Source organism: Onychostoma macrolepis, chromosome 09 (assembly GCF_012432095.1).
Source record: "Onychostoma macrolepis isolate SWU-2019 chromosome 09, ASM1243209v1, whole genome shotgun sequence".
Taxonomy (NCBI): Eukaryota; Metazoa; Chordata; class Actinopteri; order Cypriniformes; family Cyprinidae; genus Onychostoma; species Onychostoma macrolepis.
Genome location: NC_081163.1, coordinates 10,212,144 through 10,235,066, shown reverse-complemented (window position 1 = coordinate 10,235,066; position 22,923 = coordinate 10,212,144). Strand labels below are relative to the sequence as shown.

At 39.1% G+C, this 22,923-nt stretch overlaps 1 protein-coding gene across 2 annotated transcripts in view; it reads left to right on the top strand.

The window, feature by feature from the left end:
• The window catches only part of cps1 (carbamoyl-phosphate synthase 1, mitochondrial), a 59,387-nt gene that overhangs the window by 9,075 nt on the left and 27,389 nt on the right, over window positions 1-22,923 (top strand). For both annotated transcript variants that reach the window (XM_058787595.1, XM_058787596.1), the window contains 9 exons: window positions 2,822-3,020; window positions 3,211-3,387; window positions 5,736-5,854; window positions 10,138-10,279; window positions 10,363-10,428; window positions 10,943-11,006; window positions 11,144-11,325; window positions 16,896-17,090; window positions 20,079-20,146. In XM_058787595.1, coding sequence (XP_058643578.1) covers window positions 2,822-3,020; window positions 3,211-3,387; window positions 5,736-5,854; window positions 10,138-10,279; window positions 10,363-10,428; window positions 10,943-11,006; window positions 11,144-11,325; window positions 16,896-17,090; window positions 20,079-20,146 — 1,212 coding nt within the window. The remainder of the gene's footprint in view (window positions 1-2,821; window positions 3,021-3,210; window positions 3,388-5,735; window positions 5,855-10,137; window positions 10,280-10,362; window positions 10,429-10,942; window positions 11,007-11,143; window positions 11,326-16,895; window positions 17,091-20,078; window positions 20,147-22,923) is intronic.

Below are 22,923 nucleotides of genomic sequence, written 5' to 3'. Positions count from 1 at the left end.
CATGGTCATTTAACCAGCTTTTGGCAGTGTGGGCAGGTGCCAAATCCTGCTGGAAAATGAAATCAGCATCTTTAAAAAGCTGGTCAGCAGAAGGAAGCATGAAGTGCTCCAAAATTTCTTGGTAAACGGGTGCAGTGACTTTGGTTTTCAAAAAACACAATGGACCAACACCAGCAGATGACATTGCACCCCAAATCATCACAGAGTATTGTCTTAATCGTATTAAAATCTGAGTATTGATGTCCATGTAAACGTACTGACTGATTGTCTTCTGGACAGCTGTCAGATCAGCAGTCTTCCCCATGACTGTGTAGCCTAGTGAACCAAACTGAGAGACCATTTTGAAGGCTCAGGAAACCTTTGCAGGTGTTTTGAGTTGATTAGCTGATTGGCATGTCACCATATTCTAATTTGTTGAGATAGTGAATTGGTGGGTTTTTGTTAAATGTGAGCCAAAATCATCACAATTAAAAGAATCAAAGACTTAAACTACTTCAGTCTGTGTGCATTGAGTAAGGAATAATTGACGACGGGCCGTTGGATTATTAGAAAAATAATGCACACCCGAGGTGTAACGGCCACTCCGCTTCGCGTCGTGACCGCATCACCACCTCGGTTGTGCATTATTTTTCTAATAATTCAACGGACCGAAGTCAATTATTCCGCTTATACTACGGTTGCCACACCTCAAGACATTGATCAGATGATATATTTCAAGGCATTCGTCTGGTATTTCTACTTAAATCGCTATTGTGAGTAGGATTATTTCTTCCGCATTTCATCCAAGGCCTCAGTTGCTAATTCCTAAACGTCATTTTAAACCTAGTAACGGAGGCTTGAGCTGTTAATAACAAATTAATGCAGTTAATACAGTTAATAACTAAGTTATGAGAGAGAGAGAGAGAGAGAGAATTACCTCTGTGCGTCTCTCAATAGTGTTCGGCAGCAGTGTCTCTAGTTATAGTGAAACTTAGTTCCTTTTGTTCCCGAACAGTGCCGTTGTTGTTACCTCGCTTGTGAGAAGTCATGTAGTTTTTAAGTTGTTTACTGATAAAATCGTCAGAGTAGCGCCAACAACATTAGCGCGATGTATGCTAGTGTGTGTCAAACTGTAACTGTTATGTGTGTGCGGTCTGTGAGGGAGAGATAGAGTATGTGCTTTCCGTACATAATAAAGCGTAATCTTGTGGCAAAAACATGGACATGATCTGTCGTTTTTATCATATTGTTTACTATATTGATTTGTTTGGCCAGTGTTGTTGTGGGTGTTGGTTATTTTGTTGTAAGACCTTTGAAATAACAGAAATCATTTGGCGAAGTGATATGGACATGTAATGGGGTCAAGAGCTGCCTGGAACTACGTTCGCCGTGCGTTTCCCTGAAAATAATTGCACACCTTAGAACGTTCGGCAGCCAATCAGATTCAAGCATTCAACGGCCCCATAGTATAAATTTATTTAAAACACGAGTTTCACAATTTGAGTTGAATTACTGAAATAAATGAACTTTTCCATGACATTCTAATTTATTGAGATGCACCTGTATATTTTCCTCCCTGTGTTTCCTTCTTGCTGTGAGTTATTGAAATAAGCCACACTGTGAAACAGCCAATCAGAGCAGAGCTCATTATTATTCATGACCCTGCCAAATAAGCCAATAACAGACCGTTTCATTCTAGGGAGAAATCCTAGGGTTGTAAATGGACATCTAAAATCGTTTCTGGAGATTTTTTTGCCCTTACCTAAGCCACATACCTTCTATGATATCAGAGAACAATTTAAAATACTGTATCAATTCCTTGTATGGCACCTTTAAGTATATAGGCATGCGTGCAAGCATTATGGGTGCTAAGTTATGTCTTTAGGGACCTCACTGCATTGTATTTGAGTTCATTAACGCTGTATGGTACAAATTTAAGAGCAAATTCTTTGGCTTGGTTAGAGCTTTACCTGCAAAACAGACGTTTCTCTGTGATCGGCTAAAGGTGTCAGTTTCACACTGTCGCTGGTTTTGTGTTTTTCGTCACAAAAATATTGAGAACTGACTGCAGCCAAAGTTCTGTGTATGTTGAGAGCCAGACTCTAAAAAACACCCACCCACCACTCTGTCTGTTCAGTGTGAAATGAATCCATATCCTTTGAAAGCATTGATGCCACACGCACTGTAAGAAGACAAACAAATTGTGTGGAATAAACAGAACAGATTTTGATGTCTTATAAAAAGATCAGTGTGAAGAGGCAAAAATAGTTTTAATACCTTGTGGAACAATTATTATTTCCCCCCCCCTAAAAATCATTATGGAGGGTTTTTTGGAAAGCATTGTTCTTTAAACTGTACTGAGGGCAGGTTTATTAATCTTTACTAAATCTCAAGAGGAAAATGTAAGTAATTTTAATTAAGATTATTAATTTAGGTACTTAATTTAATTTTTAAATTTCTTTTTTAACAGCTGTTAATTCTTTATTAGAAATGCAAGTAGTCACAAATGAGATAATGGTTGATATACATTAAGAGAATAGAGGTTATAAATAAATGTCATAGCTTAGATAGTTTGGTCTTGGAAATGTATAGCATTTTTGGTATCTTGACAAACTGGAACAAAGTTTAAGACACTTGTTGAAATCTTTCTGAAACTCAAGAGGAGACACAAGTGAAATGAAATCACAAAAGTCACAGTTTGCTCTCCATGAAATGTCATTGCTGTCTAGGAGAAACAGTTGAGATATTTAAAAGATTTTTAATTTTTAATGAATATAGGATGCAGTTACTATTGTTTTATTATTGAAGAAAACGTTACTCTACTCTGACTCTTTCTCACTAGGTATCCATTAGCATTTGTAGCTGCTAAACTAGCACTGGGCATCCCACTGCCGGACATAAAGAACGCAGTGTCGGAGCAGACCACAGCCTGTTTTGAGCCCAGTTTGGATTATATTGTCACCAAAATACCTCGCTGGGATTTGGACCGCTTCCACGGGATGTCTCGGGAGATCGGCAGTGCCATGAAGAGTGTTGGAGAGGTGCGAGTTGTCATGGCGACCGAACACTGCCGCTTTCTAACACAGATTAAAACTAATCCAAGACCAAATTATGATTTTGATTCTTCGTTGCCAATTTTATTTAAGTCTGTATCACAGTTAATTCAGTGCTGTTGATTTACAGAAATAGAAAGACTTCTGTCTCCATCCACTAATTTTCCTCCCCTCACAGGTCATGGCAGTTGGCCGAACCTTTGAGGAGAGCATCCAGAAGGCTTTGCGGATGTGCCACCCCTCAGTGGACGGCTTTGTACCGCGTCTGCCACTGAAAAGAGCTTGGGCAGAACAGCGAGACCTTCAGCGAGAGCTCTCCCTGCCTTCAAGTACTCGTATCTTCTCCCTCGCCCAGGTGTGTGACCCAGAGCATTAAGAGAAGTGCATTAGAGTCTAGATGATAGATTCTGATTGTGTTCGAATCAAACAGCCACGTTTAATTCAGGCTCATGATTTATGAATCAATGAGACAGCAGTTTTTATATCTGTCCTAACCCTTTCTGTCCAGGTTAGGTAGTGTATATTCTCTACCATATAGAAGTTTGGGGTCAGTATGTTTTATTTATTTATTTTTAAAGAAATTAATACGTTTTATCTTTTATGCAACAAGGATGCATTAAAGTGCCCCTATTATGCCATTTTTAAGGTTGCTATTATTCTCTTATGAGTCTCCTTAAAACAGGTTTACATGCATGCAAGGTCAAAAAACACTTTAGTTTTGTCAAAAAATAGATTTAATTTTACCTAATTTCTAAATGATTTGTAAACGACTCGTGCGAAGCAGTTAGAAGATTCAGTCTCTCTAAACCCCTCCTTTTCCGTGAGCCCTCACTGCTGTGATTGGTCCGATGGCGCTGTCCTTTGTGATTGGTCTACCGCGTACAGCGCGAATGACAGCCCATGGGCGGACATAATGCAAATGTACAGCCGTAACAGAATAAGATTCGTTTAAGCGATTGCGAGCTGACTCTTTTTTTTTGATAGACAATAACCTTATTCATCGTGTACTGTCGGCTTCACAACTTCTGCTACATGACACACTGCATGAAAGGAAATATTCGAAAAGGCATAATAGGGGCACTTTAAACTGATCAAAATTACTGTAAAAAAGATGGAGGAAACTGCTTCTTGACGTTTTGTAGTGACACGACTGTCTGTATAATGTGTCAAAAACTTATCACAACCATAAGGAGAGAGAGAAGCACTGGGGTGAAATCACCTCAGTTTTGAATGTAGTGGGTGTGTCCAGAAAGCTGTTAGCACGCTATATGTAAACATTACTGAAATATCAATGACGATCTGCTGCGTGAGATCACGTGAGGCGCTCCCTCTGACATGATAATCTTATTAATATCTAGTAGTGTGTGATGCACCATCATTTTCAAATCTTGTAGTGTGTGCATGTTTAAGATTTGAGGGAAGATAATCTGCTAAGATTCTCCTTATGTGTGTGCTGCAACCAGATTTCAGAATCTGTTAGGATTTTAAAACTCCTATAGTGTGAGCCCGGCTTAAGAGACATTAAAAATACTCAGAAACATTAAAAAATAAACCTTACTGAAGGTACACTTTTGAAAGGTAGTTTATATAATTTATTAATTTTGTAATACAATCCTGTGTCCTGTTTTAGCTAAAATGATCTAGATACAATTTTATAGTTCTATAAATATTTGCTAAATTGAAAAATGTAATGCAGTTAACTATGATATATTGCTATATATATATATATATATATATATATATATATATATATATATATATATATATATATATATATATAAACTGAATAAGTTGATTTCCGAGATAAAGAAAGGAGATAGTACTACTTTAGGACATAGTAATTCGGTGCAAAAGGTAGGGTAAGTATCCTTTGGGGGTATAAGGTCATGTAAACCTTAATTTTAAAGAATTATTTTATGAAATCCTTGATTCCGATTGGTCAGTCACAGAATTTTGTGATAAAATATTTTTGTTTTTTAAGACCACTTAAGTGTAGAATTGTCCTGTTTCTGATTGAACTGTTTCCTCTCTCATTTTTCTGTTTACATTTAAATCAATGTTTTGTGTTCGTTTATTTACTTACTAGTGTACAGGCAGTTGGCCATTATAGGAAAATAAACCCCTTCAGGTTGTCACAAGACCACTCTGTATCTCCTGTGCATTCATTAAAAATTAAAATGACCTGTCTGCCTAAAGAGAAAACAGCCTATTTTCGTCAAAAAAAAAAAAAGTCTCATGTGAGTGTCAAATGAACACGTTGATGTTGGCAGATTTATTAAGGAATAATAGGGCAAATCCTATCAAGACATGAGACATCAATAACTCTCAAGGTTGGTCTCGCTCGTAGTACTGGAGTTTGATGTTAGTCTCCAGGCACATCATTTCATTCAGAGCAGGTTATGCCTCCTGTTAAGCAGACAGGCTATTAAGTGCTGTGTCCTGATTGGCCAGGAACACCATCCCCCCCACAGCGCTACGGCAACAGCCAGTTACAGCTCATTGGGCTCTGCTCTGTATTCAAGGGACACCACAGGCTAACAGCCAACAATCAAGAGCCATTATTTCTCATTTAACAGTGACCCAACAATTTCTTGTAGATCACAATCATTTATTAGAAAAGCCTGTTTATGTTATTTATGCTATTTATAGTATCATATGCTGATTTGAGACATTATGTTGATTTGTTTTATTTTGTTTCTCAAGGCCCTTCACAGTGGTGTGACCATTGATCAGATCCATGACCTAACTGCCATAGACAAGTGGTTCCTGCACAAACTGAAGCACATTACTGCGATGGAGCAGCTCCTGGGTCAGTATAACAGGTGAGAGAGTAACTATTGCATTCAGACACTCATAACTGATATTAATAGACAGAACTGCACACCACTTGACCATCAAACTTTGATAAACTAAGTACACGGCAGATAAAGTTAATCACCACTTTTTTTCTGTATTCTTTTCTGAAAACATTATTATTGGTGATAGTCAGAGTGAACTTGTATGTATTAAAGTACAAGAGGGTGAATATCATATTACTTGTCAAGATCATATCCCGATCATTGTCAAAATCAGTGGAAATGAATAATGAATATTTTGCCTGTTGAAAATTAAGCTTGTTTTTTCTTTTTAGATTAGATTAGATTAAATTCAACTTTATTGTCATTACACAAGTACAGGTACAGGGCAACGAAATGCAGTTTAGGTCTAACCAGAAGTGCAATAGCAGCAAGTGCAGGATATACAATGGTTGAATAAGTGCAGGACAAGGATATGTACTGAATATATGTATAAATATATATAGAAAGATGGTTATTACTATAAACAGAATTTACAGGTGAATATGTATAGTGAATAAATATACAGATGGCTATTACTATAAACAGAATTTACAGGTGATATGTACTATCAATATAATATATATACAGATGGCTATTACTATAAACAAGGTGTAAAAGTGCAGTGGAAGTGATTGCATATTACAATTAGACGTACGGTGCAAAATGCTAATGTAAACATTGATAATGTAAACAACAGTCGGCAGTGCAAATGAGCATAATCCAATTTAGGTATGGTAGTGCAAGATACAAAAGTAAACAGTTGTTACTGTAATAAAAATTTACATTCAGTAGTGCAAATAAGGCCGATGTGAGGTAGGAGAGAAGAGTTAACAATATATGAGGAAGTGGATCAACGGGGGTTAGAGTTCAGTAAAGAGACAGCTCTGGGGAAGAAACTGTTCTTTAATCTGCTGGTCCTGGTCCGGAGGCACCTGAAACGCCTGCCGGAGGGCAGGAGAGAAAACAGTCTGTGGGCTGGGTGAGAGGAGTCCTTAAGGATGCTGCGAGCTCGATGCAGACAGCGTTTCCTCTGGATGTGTTCGATGGCAGGTAGTGGAGTCCCTGTGATGCGCTGGGCAGTTTTCACCACCCGTTGCAGTGCCTTGCGCTCCGCAACAGAGCAGCTCCCATACCATACTGTGACACAGTTGGTCAGGATGCTTTCTATTGCGCAGCGATAGAAGTTCACCAGGATAGCAGAGGAGAGCTGATTCTTCCTCAGTGTCCTCAGAAAGAAGAGGCGCTGGTGAGCCTTCTTGACCAGGCTGGAGGTGTTGGTTTTCCACAACATGTCCGCCGAGATGTGGATCCCCAGGAACTTGAAACTGGAGACACGCTCAACAGCCATTCCATTGATGTGGATGGTGTCGTGTGTGCCTCTTGACTCCTTCCTGAAGTCCACGATGAGCTCCTTCGTTTTGGTGGTGTTGAGGAGCAGGTTATTTTCAGTGCACCATGTGGCCAGGTGCTGGATCTCCTCCCTATAGGCAGTCTCATCGTTGTTGCTGATGAGGCCAATCACCGTAGTGTCGTCTGCAAACTTGACGATGGAATTAGATTTTTATTTCATTGCATTGCATTAAAGCAATTATATAATAGATAAAATAACTAACATATTTCATTACTGTAATTCTGAAGTCATTCATTGGATTAGTATAATGTTTAGATTTATTAGATTACTGTGAAACAAATTAATTATTAAATTACTTATGTGATAAGTATTCATTTGTATTCCTTGAAAAACATTAAAAATCAATGTATTACAAAAAAATTAAAGTCTGGATGCATTATAATTGAGAATTTGGGATAAAAAATAGGTTTAGGTAATAAAAATAATGCTGCAATGCAAGATATCATAATGGTTCTATAAATACAGAGCTCTGGCATGAAACTCTAGATGGCGCATTCCGATAGGTCTAACTCAATCTGACCTAATGACATCATTATCACATGGCACAGCTGATTGGTTCTCTCCTGTATCGGTAGCCAATGAGCTCTCTGCTCAACATTCAAATATATGACTAGTGCTTGTTGTAGCAATTTTGCAGCGTGCTTCAGAAACCCTCCACCTTCACCAGCTGCACCTGTATAGATCTGCAACGAGGTGATTCATGTATGCTATAGGGGGTTATTTCATGTATATTTGCAGCAGCAGTATTTCTTACATGCTCACAGCAGTTGTAAAAACATAGCCACCGTCTGGAGCCGGGGTACTCAGCAGGTGGCCAGTCTGCATTAATTTCGTGGCCTGTGTCATGCTGAAGATTAATTTATTTTTATTACAATTTGCGCTGGAAATATTAGGCAGTTTGATTGTTTTTTTAATTAAATGTATACATTCGCAGTAATGCTTGATCTCTGCAACCGCTGGGTTTGAGTCGCTAATGTGCATTTAAAAGCAACACGCCCCAAACAACTTAAAGAGAAGTGTTGTCCAACAAAAGAGGACATTTAATAATATGATTTTACTCCACAACATCAGTCGAGTGTTTGAAATAACTTGATATGTGCTTTTTGTCACAGATCGAGGCAGAAAATATTCAATACTGTAATGAAGGCCATGTCGATTAGCATTGGATTATAAATTTACTTTATTATTATGAAAAAAACAGAGATGGCTTAAAGAACACAGATAAACCGTATACGTGACCCTGGACCACAAAATCAGTCTTAAGTCGCTGGGGTATATTTGTAGCAATAGCCAACGATACATTGTATGGGTCAAAATTATCAATTTTTCTTTTATGCCAAACAACTTTAGGATATTAAGTAAAGATCATGTTCCATGAAGATATTTTATTAATTTCCTACAGTAAATATATAAGAACAGTAATTTGCATTGCTAAGAGCTTCGTTTGGAAAACTTAAAGGCGATTTTCTTAATATTTAGATTTTTTTTTGCACTCTCAGATTCCAGAAATTTAAATATTGTCCTATCCTAACAAACCATACACCAATGGAAAGCTTACTTTTTCAGCTTTCAGATGATGTATAAATGTCAATTTCCCAAAATTGACCCTTATGACTGGTTTTGTGGTACAGGGTCACATATTGTTGCGTCGTGTATTTTCTGTCTTCATCAGTTTAAGCGCTTTTCTTTTTATTTAGTCTCAGTGGTAGCTGTATACCTTTGCCCATATTAGGGATTTCCTGGAGCCCCATCAGTTCTTTCACTTCTGTGATGCATATGTGGAGTTTCCACGCGACAGTATGAATGAAACGGATTACATGTGCACTCTGCCCTTTTTTGGGCTTAAATATGAAAAATAATACTTCTTTCTAAAGAAATTTGTGAACTATATTTGCTCAAGATTTTTTTGAGTTTTAGCATTTTGAGTTTGTTCATAACACTGTTTGAGTATGAATGCATTTTTTTTTTTTTTTTCATCAATATAGCAAAACAAACCTTCAATCCAATTTTTTTTCCAGATTTTTACTTTTTTTGTGCCCCTGGTCTAGAGCACAACCTGAGCTCGAGCTTGTTCTGTAGTTTAGGACTCATTTAAGATTGAACCTTCAGGTTTTCAGTTACAACTCTGATATTTAACCAATGGACTACTTTCAGGTGAGCGCTGACCTCTTTAAGCACAGTATGGAGTGAAGTCTCACATTTGGTGCGTGGGATAGTGAGGACTGGTTGTCTCTGTCCATTGCGACTGACACTCTACTGTCTCACACTCCTGCTGGTTTTAATGCTCTTTACTTTGTTAATAAACAATGGTCAGATTTAAACCCGGACCAGTACATATACTGAGGTCTTGCTGTATAATTTTTTTGAAAATTCATTAAAGAGTTTTTAGAGGTATTTTTTTTTACATGAGAATAGATCAAAGAGTTTTAATCACCTGAATTGTTTTATGTCCATACAGAGCTTATAAAACATGAATGTTAAGGAAGAAAAATCCACAAGTTTTATTCCAGTTCTCTTTGATCTTTGTTCAAATGTTGTATTGATTTAAAAATAAGTATTAAGCATCTTTAGCCAGGATTTTTCTTTTTTTGAGATTTTCTTTCCTTCCATGTACACTGAAGCATGAACTCTCTGAAGATCAAAGGTCCACAGTTTGCTATTTATCTTAAAAACATTTTTCCTCTAATGATTTTGCATGTATTTACCAAAAAATTAAATTAATAAAAATAAAAACCAGCTCAGAAAATGCTATGTAACCAAGCAGTACAGAGAAATAAATAGTTAATATTCTGCTCATTTCTAGGGTCAGCACATACTGTATGTCTTGATGAGTTTTTAATCCATTTTCCGCCCTCAGCGCCACAGTGCCGAGAGATCTACTTATGAAGGCAAAGATGGATGGTTTCTCAGACCGACAGGTTGGCCAGGCTCTGGATATCTCAGAGGGAGAAGCTCGGATGCTCAGGCTTAACCAGAACATCAGACCTTGGGTCAAACAGGTTTGAACCCATTGCCAGAAATATCTGTTTATGATTATAATGACCTTTGCTTCATGATAAAAGTTTCTTGTGCTTACTTTCAGATTGATACACTTGCTGCTGAATACCCTGCAGCCACCAATTATTTGTATTGTACTTACCATGGTCAGGTAAACCACTCTGTCCAACCTTTATGTAGGGTCTTTGATGGTTGAAGCATCGGGCATTTTGTCTAGTTCCCTGTCTAGACTTTTCCACAGTATTTTTCTAGACAATTTTAGTACACAAGAGAAACTGAGGTAAAGCTTTATTAGCATGATTGTTAACATTTACAGTATTGCTAAACCATTAGAGTACCTAAATGCACAATACAGAAAATAAATAATGGTGGACTTAATAAATAAATATGTAAGTTGAAAAGGGAAAAATAAGATTTAAAAAAATAATAATTTAATCCTATCTTCTTAAAAGGAAAGGAAAAAATAAAGGAAACAGGATAAAATAAAATTTATTGAGATAATTGGAACTTGTGGTATAAATAAAAACAATTTTGAAATTCATTGTGGAAGTTGGCACTCGTGACGTGACATAAAATGAAATACAATTTTACAATTCATTATGAAGATTGGAGCTTGTGGTATATGTGTGAGGATGAACCCAATTTTGGTTTGTCCTTCTAAACAGGAGCATGACTTGGATTTTAAGGATCATGGTATCATGATTGTGGGTTGTGGTCCGTATCACATTGGTGAGTTCAAATCTTTTTTACCTAATCATCCTCTGATTTTCATTTTACCAAGCCGTTCATGTATTATATTCATTAGTTTTAATGAGCAATTAGTGCAAGAGTGCGTCAGGGCAGAGTTTCGCTCTACTCCCCCACAGGCAGCAGTGTGGAGTTTGACTGGTGTGCGGTGTCAAGCATTCGTGCCCTTAGACAGATGGGCAAGCGTACAGTGGTGGTGAACCATAACCCAGAGACGGTCAGTACGGACTTTGATGAGTGTGACCGTCTGTACTTTGAGGAGTTAACCCTGGAGCGCATCCTGGACATCACACAGCAGGAGGTGAGAGGTCAAAGTTCAGCCTGTGCACCTGGTGCCTTTAAGTAACTGAAAGGTATTATTCACTTTCATATTTGACAAGGACATTATGATATGGTCCCATTTCTGAAAATTGTATTATAAAGTGGAGAGTTCTTGATCTAAAATCTGATTGGTTGAGCAAGGCTAAGTTAGTATATTGTGATTTATTATTACCAGTACATGTAATTATTTGAAATGCGTCTCTTGCTGGCATTTAAAAAAATCTTGAAAAAGTAAACTTTGTCAAGATATTTGTTCTTGACACAGCTTGACAAAGCCCGGTTTGTGTCACCATTATGTTGTTTAAAAATCTATTTTTCATAAAGGAATTTACACAATCAAATATACTTCAGTATATCTTTAGTTGGACCTCAGCACTACTTTTGCACAATTAATGTGCATTAAGCACAAAATTAGTTGTTCCAATTTAACAGACCCTAAGTATACCAGTTTTTTTATACTGGCACATAAATATGTAAATGTATTTGTAGTATACTCAGCACAAAGTAAATTTATTTTAAATACATTTTATTTATATATATATATATATATATTACTTTTTTACTAGGGTAGTGTTACACTGTTACTATTATTTGCTATTAAAGTATTTATAAAAATTATTTTATTTTTTATTTTTATATTTTCAGTTTTCATTGTAATTGTAGTTTTCATAGTAATTTGTGCTTTTTATCATTTTTAGTAGTAGTTTTTTAATATTTATATTTTATAACTATTATGTTATATTTTTTTTAATAGTTAACAGTAACACTGGTTTGGTGGACAATTATTTATGTAGTTAAATATTTTGACATTATTGTAGGGAAAACAGTATTTTCCAATAGTAGTCCAGGCATTGTAATGCCTAATACGAAACGTATGCACTGATGTTATACTAAACCTGTTTTTGTTCATCACACTTGCGTCCCAAAAATTTTTTCCTGATATTATCAGGCTGCCTGTTACCATTTTTGAGCTGTGGAAATAGATTTTCTCTCATTTTGTTCCCTGCCTCATAAGAAATAACCTGCTTAATACAATGTTCCAATCTCCCCTGTTATCTTGTGTCTGAAAGTATATAAGAGTTAATATGCTCTTTTTTTTCACTGTTGAAAGTGAAATAGCAATGTCCTTTATAAAACCGGCAGCAGACAGTCTGTAGAATGCGAGCAATTCCTCATTTTCTTCTTTGATGTTCAGCAATGTGTGACTGTAGACAAGAGCCGACTGGTCTTAATATGAATATCACAGCAGGACTAACTCCACTGCTGCTGCCACCAGCGTTAGACTGTTTATGCAGCCAGTGCTATACAAACAACATCATGTGTTTCCACTGCATATGAATTCTTTAATGCCTGGACACATTTTGAAAAAGTGATATTCAAGCTCAACAGTGATGGCACACGTTTTCAGCTGCATTGCTTCTTGAAACAGTTTTCCCATTCTTTTTCTCCATAGGCATTTCAAAAGGAATCACAACATTACAGCATTTGATTCTAAGTATTAAATGTTTTTGAAAACCAGAAAAATAGATATGCTATGTTCAGAACAGCGTACTACTATTCTGTATTATTCCTGCCATAAATAGGTATGTTTGCTGGTATGTTACAGCATACAGATTAAAAAATACAATACGATACATAGTACAGTATACTGTAAATGGTTTTAAGTTATTAACACTGTAACCATTTTTAGGGCTGCATGATAATGAAGAAAAATGTGATATGTGATTGTTAAATAATATGAAATGCAATACAATGCTGTAGGTGTGTAAAATACATTAAAATTATATTTAAAAAGTGATGTAAACAATAGGGCTGCAACAACGAATCGATTAAATCGATAAAATCGATTACTAAAAGCGTTGGCAACGAATTTCATAATCGATTCGTTGTGTCGCGCGACGCGGAGACGTTTGATTATTAAAAAAAAAAAAAAACTTTAGTTGAGCGCGGAGCGGAGTGAACACACTCGGTCTCTCTCGCGCACGGATGCTAGCAGAGTTTGGCGCCTCATAAATAAAAAAAAAAACAAAAAAAAAACGAGCGGAGGTAGAGGAAAGATACATGGCGGAGGCAGAGAAATCCGTGCGACCCAAGTCATCCAAGGTGTGGGAGCAGGGGCGGCGTTTGCGTATGGCAGAGTATGGCAGTTGCCATACCCTAGCCCAGTCAGGTGCTGTGAAAAATTATCCAAACTTGAGTCGCTTATAATTCGTTTTTATTATTTTAAATCAGAGAGTTTTAAAAATAGTAAACCAATGATAAGCATTAAAATAACTTGTCAGTAAAACTTCGTAACGCCATTGGATCATCGAGCTCTCAGCGAGACCTCGTAACTTCACCCCGCCTCCGTTCAGATTGACGCGCCGCGCACAGCCTGGAGAAGATGAGATCTCTGCTTTTTCGCAATGCAAGGGTGAATAAATAATTGGTGTTTGAATAGTACAGCGTTTTCTTTACTCAAACACTATGTCAGTAAAGGATAATGTTTTTGTGTGTTTGAAGAGTGGAGAAGAATTAGTTATTTGCTGTCTATATACGTTTTAAATATCCTGTGCATTATGTGCATAAGCGCTTAATTTGAGATTTTGGCCAAGTGTATTAAACAACAAGAAAAAACTAAGCGCCCATATAGCTACAATCAAAGTTATATAACCTGTAAAAGTTGATGAAAGCATAATGCACTTATGCACTGCATAACAGCCGTTCTAACGACAGACAAAACACTCCATCTCCGTCATTCTCTGGTCAAAAACATTATTAACTCCATTTGAGCTTGATTTTCATATAATGTTAAGTGCAGGTGTCTGATACAATACCAACGCTAACGACGCAGTGTTGTTAAATTATTTAATTTTTGCACCCCAAAAAAGTCTATATATTTGGCAGATGTAAAGCATACATGTGTATGTTTTTTGTGTTAGTCCATTTTTATTTTATTTTATTATTATTATTATTATAACAGCTCAGGGATGTTCAAGGAGCAACATGTTTGTGCACTTTCTAAAGATTTTAGTTCTGTTTTTGAATAAAGGGTTGGAAATGAATGCTTTTTTTTTTTTTTTTTTAAATCCGATTCATCGATTAATCGAAAAAATAATCGACAGATTAATCGATTATTAAAATAATCGTTAGTTGCAGCCCTAGTAAACAACATAGATGACTTATCTCCTCACACTGGTTTGCTATGCAAATGCATATTGTGATTTGTACATTTGCGATTATTTGCGATATTTTATATATATAATACATGCTCAGCAGCATTGTATTTATGTAATTTGAAAAGTTTTCTGGGAATGAGCAGTCGCTGCTGAGCTATTTTGCTGCAGTTTCTGTTTCCATGGTAACAAATTTCTGTGATTGGTCATTCTTCAGTATTATGTGAAGAGCAGTTCTTCACCGGGATTTTGGCAATTAAAAAAATTGTTAAATAAAGTTGAAATCACACTGCTACAGAATCATATACCATCACTTAACAACCTCTGGGTGAAAAGATTTAAATTTATATTGTGATAATGTTCTCTGTAGAGAGAATAAATGCTGTTTTTATGCAGCTTCAGACCTAGATGCCATTATCTCCAGAGACTAACCAGGAAATGCCTCTAAGCATCTAAGCAGTGCATGGTGAGCTCATTTCAATTCCCTTTATAGAGATAGAGCCAGTAAAGTCTTCACTGATGATGCAAAACCTGACCTCTCTAACAGCCATTGACTTTTGCATTATAAGCTAGTTAAAGTGGTGATTAAAGCATGGGTTGATCAAGTGTTTGTTGTTATGCTCAGAGGTTGTAATAAATTCCCAGGTGCTGTGTAGCGGTTTATTACCATCACGTTAGTGTGCTCTGATAAACCTGTAGGGAACCGTGTGTATGAATGGTGAAGTGCGCATACATGTGGTTGGCATCGGATCAGAAGGTATGACAGCTCTCAGAGCATAAAATAATGTCATGTCATATCCCAGGGTCAGCTCCTGGGACCACAGCTCATCCCTGAAACAGAGAGAAAGACAACATCAGCGGATGAGAGTCTAGTTTGAGCAATGCCTATATAGAGTGGAACAGAAAATCATTGTGAATTCATGCAATGAATGAGAAATGATTATAGTCATTTCTGTCAAAACAGCGCTCTGATTAAAACCTTCTTTGCGTTAAACAAATTTTCTGTCGTATTAGAGGATGAAGCAAGCTTTATTGAATTCATAAGTAGCACTATTTGTAGGTTTTTTTTTTTTTTTTTTCATGGACCGATACAATCAGTCATATGTTAAATTGTAGAGTTGAAACTGTGTAATTATAAAAAGCACTTGTTATTTGGTAGATGTATGTTTACTGAAAGGAATAATTGGGTTTTATAGGAATATTTCATGAATGCCTATTGACAGTAATTTTGTCATGGTGTAGATTATTACAGACAATTTAGACTCCGTCTAAATTAAGTCGCTCGGTTTGTAAAACAGAACAGGATGTGCATTTACAGTGCATATAATGGAAGCAAAAATTTAAAACAGAAATGTAAGCTTTTTTTGTTGAAGTTAAATTAGGCAGTAAAAACTGTTTAATATTTGAGCTGTAAGATAAATACAGTAGTCAATTTCACTGGTGGAAAGAAAAGTTTGAGGTCAGTAAGGGTTTTTGTAAACAAATTGATACTTTAATTCAGCTAGGATGCATTAAACTGCTGGAAAGTGACAGTAAAGACACATTGTTACAATAAAAATTCTGTTTCAAATAAATTCTGTTCATTTGAACATTTGAACTCTATTTATCAAAGAATCCTGGAAAAAAATGAAGCACTGCAACTGTTGTCAGTTGCAATATTTAGAAATGTTTCCCAAGCAACAAAATAGTTTATTAGATTGATTTCTAAAGAGTCATGTGATGCCAAAGACTGGAGTAATGACTCCCGAAAATTCAGCTTTAAAATATTTTAACCCCCTTTAAACCTCCCCACATTTTGGCAAGGCGGACATAAAGGACATACCCAAAATAGACACAATAGCTGATGCCTGAGAGTTTACGGATCATGAATTACTCAGGCTGTTATTAATATGGAGGTATGTAGGTTCAATCTTAAAAACAAAAATGAAAATATTAAGAATATAGTGTATTAAATATTTTTAAGACTATCGTGTGTATTTTAGAGAAGTCTAATAGATATAATAGTTGAAAATTAAAATGCAATAAATATTGTTGTTTTTACTGCATTTGTGATCAAATAAATGCAACCTTGGTGTGCACAAGTTGACATCTTTCAAAAAAAAAAAAAACTATACATATTTCACTAATCAGGGTTTATATACATATATTTTATGTAGTTTTACACAGTTTAGTTTCTCACAAAAACCTTTATTTGAGTTAATTTTTTTTCTCCTTCCTGTTTGTGCCTCTTTATTATTCACTTTATGGTCACTTTATATTCCAGTCAGACATTTCTGTCCATTTATGTGGGCTGTTCTTGACCAGAATACATTACAGTGTGGATCAGGATTTATGGCGATAGTCAGAAGTGTTTCATACAAGACTAAGACTTCAGAGACTTTCCATCCCTCCACAGGGCTGCACCGGCTGTATAGTATCTGTGGGTGGGCAGATCCCCAATAACCTGGCCATGCCCCTGCACCTGAATGGGGTGAAGATTCTGGGAACCAGTCCTCTTCAGATCGATCGTGCAGAAGAGAGATCTGTATTCTCCTCCATATTGGATGATCTGGGTGTAGGCCAGGCCCCGTGGAGGGCTATCAGCTCATTGGTAAGGCCAGTTTCTCTTCAAACACACTTCATCTGTGGTTTGTTTCAGGAGAGATGAAAGGGGTGTTTTTACTGGTTCTTAATTTTAAATGCTTTTAATTGAACCACTAAATAATTATTCTGTACATCGCTATCTTAATGATTCACATCATGTTCATGGATAAAAGGGACAGGATTTGCTTGAGTTTGTTGATTTGGGTCAGTTGAGTAATATAGATGTGATTTTGCAGTAATCGTGAACACCTCCCGCTTTACTTATGCATTTTCTTGTTTAATCAATCATTTATTGCTCCATTCGTTCTAGGCTTTTAAGAAATCGCCCATATGCAGACGTTCTTCCAATGTAGTTGCATTTCCAGACTTTTCACTTTTACAAATGCTGCATTCACCCCAATACTCCAGAGGTGTCAGAGTGCTTTCAAACAGCAAACATTAGAAGTGCTGAAACATGTTGACTGGAAGCATGCTCGCTCGTCCGTTAGCTACATCCAGCCTTCTTGCCGCGGGCCATGGAAGCGAAGAGCTGAAGTCGGTGTGATGAAGGGGGGAGAAAGAGGGCATTCTGCCCCACGGCGCTGCCCACTCACCTCCGCTGGTCTCTGTCTCGCTGCTGAGGGTACATCCAGCATTTTAATGGTCTCCCTGTTGTTGAAACAAGCCAGAAAGGCAGTAGAGATCAGCAGAATCTTTTGGGATTCTGTGGTTCGCTCACTTTGCTGTTTCTGGCTAGAAGGCCAGTGCTTAGGAAAGGTGAGGAGAGAGGATACGGGTGCTTCCTGATGTCACACAGCATTTCCTGCTTTGTTAAAAAGAGATAGTTCACCCAAAAAAAAAAAGAAAATTCAGTCAGCATTTAGTCATTGCTGTGTCGTTCCAAACTTGCACTCCTGTTTTCCATTTAATCTATAAAAAATAAAAAGCACCATAAAAGTAGTCCAGACATCACATGCAGTGTATTCCAAATCTTTTAAAGCTTTATAATAGAGTGCTGTTGGAATGAGTCCTAAAACTCAGAAACGAGTTAGTATTTTTGCATTTGCATAAAGAATTCTCCAAAAGTCATTAGGTTTTTAGAATGGGTTTTGGTTAAATGCCCAAAATAGTCCCTTTTTGCGCCGACGTCACAATTACGTCACAGCGCTAGCTGGAGGCAAAACAAAGGGAAAACTGGAGGCGGCTCATTCAAACCAGCGCAGATTCGGCTACACAAGGAACTTAAAATATCATCTTGTTGTGATGTTGGATGCAAGAATCGACGTAGTACAGGCTCCAATTTGAAATTTTAACTCATACCTGCTGCCACTCCCAGACAAAAAAAACGATGACAGCTGTGTTTAAACGAGATAAAACGAGAGGACTGGACAGAAACTATCGTCAAAAATGCTCGCGTTTGCAGCGCACACTTCTTATCAGAAAAGGTTCAATAAAGTATTGTCTTTTGTTGTTATGGATTATAGTTTGTGTTACATGTCTAAAGATTTCTTATGCATCTCACAACCATGAAATAATGTCACATCTTCCTTTAAATGTACTGTATGTAAAGTATTGTAAACTTAACTTACATAATTTACAGGATGTATATACTTTAAAATAACTATTTGGCCATGATACATACATCTTCAAATAATATATCATCACATTGAATGTTTAACTTTTTGTATTTTGGCCCAGTTCACTCTCACGTAACGTTAGCTGTAAAAATAGCCCGCTGAAGTTGAAATATATGTACATCTTCATGACTAGATAGACACAGGTGAGTTTCTCTTTACTACTCGTTAGGTTTCTCTAACGTTATATGCGACTCGAGTCACTCAGTCGGAGGTAATCCTGTCAGATCGTCCATCCATGAGCATAGGGTCGGCCAATCTGACTTTGTCCGTTAAAGTTAACTTATTTAAATAACAATAATGGTCCTGCACAGTGAGTGACCTTACATATGCAGGTAAAATCGGATTTTCTCCAGCCATTGTTAAAAAAACAAGGTAAACAAACTTCATAGCTAGCCTTAGTGAAGCAGTCAGTGGAATCTTTCTGCCTCCAGCTAAGCCCCGCCCACAGAAAAACGTCACATTGTTTACTAACAGAAAAAGGGTCTATAAGGTCTGTGGATAACTAAAAATATTTTATATTTTATACTACAAATTAAAATAAATCAGTAAGATTTTTAGTAAGCTTTTATGTGCTTTTAAAAAGATACTAACCAATGGCTATTTGGGACTAACTATTCTAACTCCAATTATTCGACTGGTAGACTGTCTTTTTACTGAAGGTAATGGGGTGATGCTAACTTCTTGGTTGACTTACAAAAATATGTAATTCTTGCAGCACTTTTATATCTTTATGGCCCAGTTTCACAGACTGGATTAGGCCATAGATCAGTTAGGACATTTAAGTAGCTTTTATAAATGTAAAAACACTACTGATGTGCATTTTGAGACAAAACAATGGAACTGATCAAGTTTTTTTTTTCAGTTAAAATAGCCCAGACATGCAATTTAGTCCAGGACTAGACTTAAGCCTTGTCTGTGAAACTGGAGGTATGTGAGGTACAGATGAAATTTGTCATTTTTAGTTGATCCACCCCTATACTATAAGCTCGCCAATGGATACTTGGATGTTAATTTTAATATTAATATTAATTTTAATATTAGATTTGTACAATATATTGCTTTTATGGATGCATTTTAGCTTTAGTTAGGCAGTATTTTCTCCAATAAGTTTGGCAACAGAGAATTCCACTTGCTAATAACAGTTTGCTCTGATACAGGGTTGTTTAATCTTATAGTTTTTCTCTCTGTGAAGTAGCCACTTCACAAAGCATTAAAAGTAAGGTGAATATATGTGGTCAGTGGTAATTGTCTGGCCCTTTGCCCACAGTCTGGGATTCAAATGGAGGAAAGAGCACAAGAAGCCTGACCTCATCTGCAACACATACTAGATGATGCCATGCAGCTGATTACAAAGAGATATCTAACTTTGTCTTTTTCAGGAAGATGCGGTTTCTTTTGCCAGTACTGTGGGCTACCCTTGCCTCCTGCGGCCATCCTATGTTCTGAGGTGAGTACAAGGGGAACGGTGAAGGGTCCCACTTTATATTGTGTCCCTAATACCTGTGTACTTACATAGTAACTAGATGTGTACGTAGTACGTAACCACAGTGTAAGTACACATTGGTACATAGTATCTACAGCTCTAATATTTCTTTAACTACTGTGACGGGGTGGAAGAATCACGCGACAAGGAGAGCTCTAATAAATACTCACAAAATAGAAGAAGTGCAAAGTGTGAGGTGGTTGACTGGCGTGGTGTGGTGCTCTCAGTGCGGTTTCTCCTGGTGCGGTGAGTACGGCGTGCAGCTCTCGTCAGAGCGGGGTCGGTCACTCGCTGGCTTCTGAGAGAAAAAGAGAGACAACACATTAGTCTTCAGCCTAGGCGAACTCTCCCCATCCTGCAGCCTCACACGGCTTATCTGGCCGTGGGCTGATGAGTCCCAGGTGTGGCCGATCCCGTCGTGATGAGCAGGTGCAGGTGTTCCGTGTTCGTCTCCAGGGCAACGCTGATGAGTTGTCGGGACGCTCGTCACACTCCCCCACCACCCCAAGCGTTGTCCTGGTCCTGGTGGAAATATAAGGCAACAATAAGGGGGAAAGTGGGGGTGGGTGGGGAGTGACCCCTGACAGACCTGCGTAGGCTGACCATAGCCGAGAGAGTCCATCGGCGTTGGTGTTGGAGGCTCCAGCCCGGTGACGGACGGTGAAACAAAAGTCCTGGAGCGCGAGGAACCACTGTGTCACCCTGGCGTTGGTGTCTTTCGCCTTGGCCATCCATTGAAGTGGCGCGTGGTCGGTCAATAGGGTGAACTTCCGGTCCAGCAGGTAGTACCTCAGCTCCAGGACTGCCCACTTGATGGCCAGAGCCTCTTTCTCGACGGTCACGTAATTCTTCTCAGCCTTCGTCAGCTTCCTGCTGATGTATAAGACAGGGTGTTCCTCACCTTCCTGTACTTGGGACAGAACGGCTCCCAACCCTGCCTCGGATGCGTCCGTCTGCAGCAGAAAGGGGCAGCCGAAGTCTGGTGCTCTTAGGACCGGTTCCTCCGTTAGTGCGCGTTTGATATTTTGGAACGCCTCTTCGGTCGCTGGAGTCCACTTAACGCGCTCAGGCTGCCCCTTTCTGGTCAGGTCTGTCAAGGGGGCGGCTATGGAGGAAAAGTTGGGGATGAAGCAGCGGTAGTATCCGGCCAACCCCAGGAACGCTCGCACCTGGGTCTTCGTCTGGGGTCGCGGTGCATCGCTGACCGCCTCCACCTTCTTTTCCTGGGGTTTTATGAGGCCCCGACCGACCCGGAAGCCCAGATACTTGGCCTCAGAGAGCGCTAGGTGACATTTACCGGGGTTGGCGGTGAGTCCAGCCTTACGCAGCTCCGTAAGCACCCTCCGCAGACGGTCTAGGTGCTCCTCCCAACGCTCTGAGTGGATCACTACGTCATCCAAATATGCGGCGGCATATTGTTGGTGGGGGCGGAGGATGATATCCATGAGCCGTTGGAATGTGGCCGGGGCCCCGTGCAGGCCGAAAGGAAGGGTCCGGTATTGCCAGTGGCCGGAGGGGGTCGAAAAGGCCGTTTTTGGTTTGGCACTGTCAGAGAGGGGTACCTGCCAGTACCCTTTTGTTAAGTCCAAAGTGGAGATGTACCGGGCCCTTCCGAGACGATCCAGTAATTCATCCATCCGGGGCATTGGGTAGCCATCGAATTCTGATACTTTGTTGAGGCGTCGGAAGTTGTTGCAGAAGCGGAGGGTGCCATCCGGTTTTGGGACCAGGACGATGGGGCTGGACCACGGGCTGCGAGATGGTTCGATCACCCCCAACTTCAGCATTTCTTGAATTTCCTCCTCAATAGCCTGCCGACGAGCCGCTGGGATCCGGTAGGGCCGTTGCTTTATGATTACTCCCTGTGGCGTTCGGATGTCGTGCTGGACTACTTGGGTTTTTCCGGGGACAGAGGAGAACACATCCGAGAACTGACCGATCAGGTGTTGCAGCTCAGCCTTCTGGGTCGCCGACAGATCGGGGTTGGTGTCTACCACGACGGGCTTCATGGCGGCTAGGGCGGCTGTCTGTTCTCCGGTCCCCACCCATTTCTTCAGGAGGTTAATATGGTACAGCTGTTGGGGGCTTCGTCTTCCCGGCTGCCGTACACGATATGTCACCGGCCCCACTTTCTCTACAACTGTATAGGGTCCCTGCCAGGTGGCCAGAAATTTGCAGGTGGAGGTGGGGACCAGCACCATGACTTGGTCGCCCGTCTTGAACTCCCGGGGCTGAGCTGCTCGGTCGTAATGGCGAGCTTGGGCCTGCTGGGCTTTGGCCAGGTGTTCCCAGACTAATGGCATGACGCGGTCTATTCGGTGCCTCATCTCGTTGACGTGCTCGACCAGGGACCGGTGCGGGGTGGGTTGTTGGTGTTCCCAAGCCTCCTTTGCTATGTCGAGCAGTCCGCGAGGTTGCCTTCCGAAGAGGAGCTCAAACGGTGTAAAGCCGGTGGATGCTTGGGGGACTTACCGTATACCAAAGAGGACGTATGGCAGCATTTGGTCCCAATCTCTCTTGTCCTCGGCTGCGACCCGTCGTAACATCTGTTTGAGGGTTTGATTGAACCTTTCAACGAGTCCGTCCGTCTGGGGGTGGTATACGGTCGTCCTCAATTGCTTTACCCGGAGCAGTCGGCAGAGGTCAGCCATTAGCCGGGACATGAACGGTGTTCCCTGATCGGTCAGGATCTCCGTCGGTATGCCAACCCGGCTGAACAGCAGGAAAAGCTCATGGGCGAT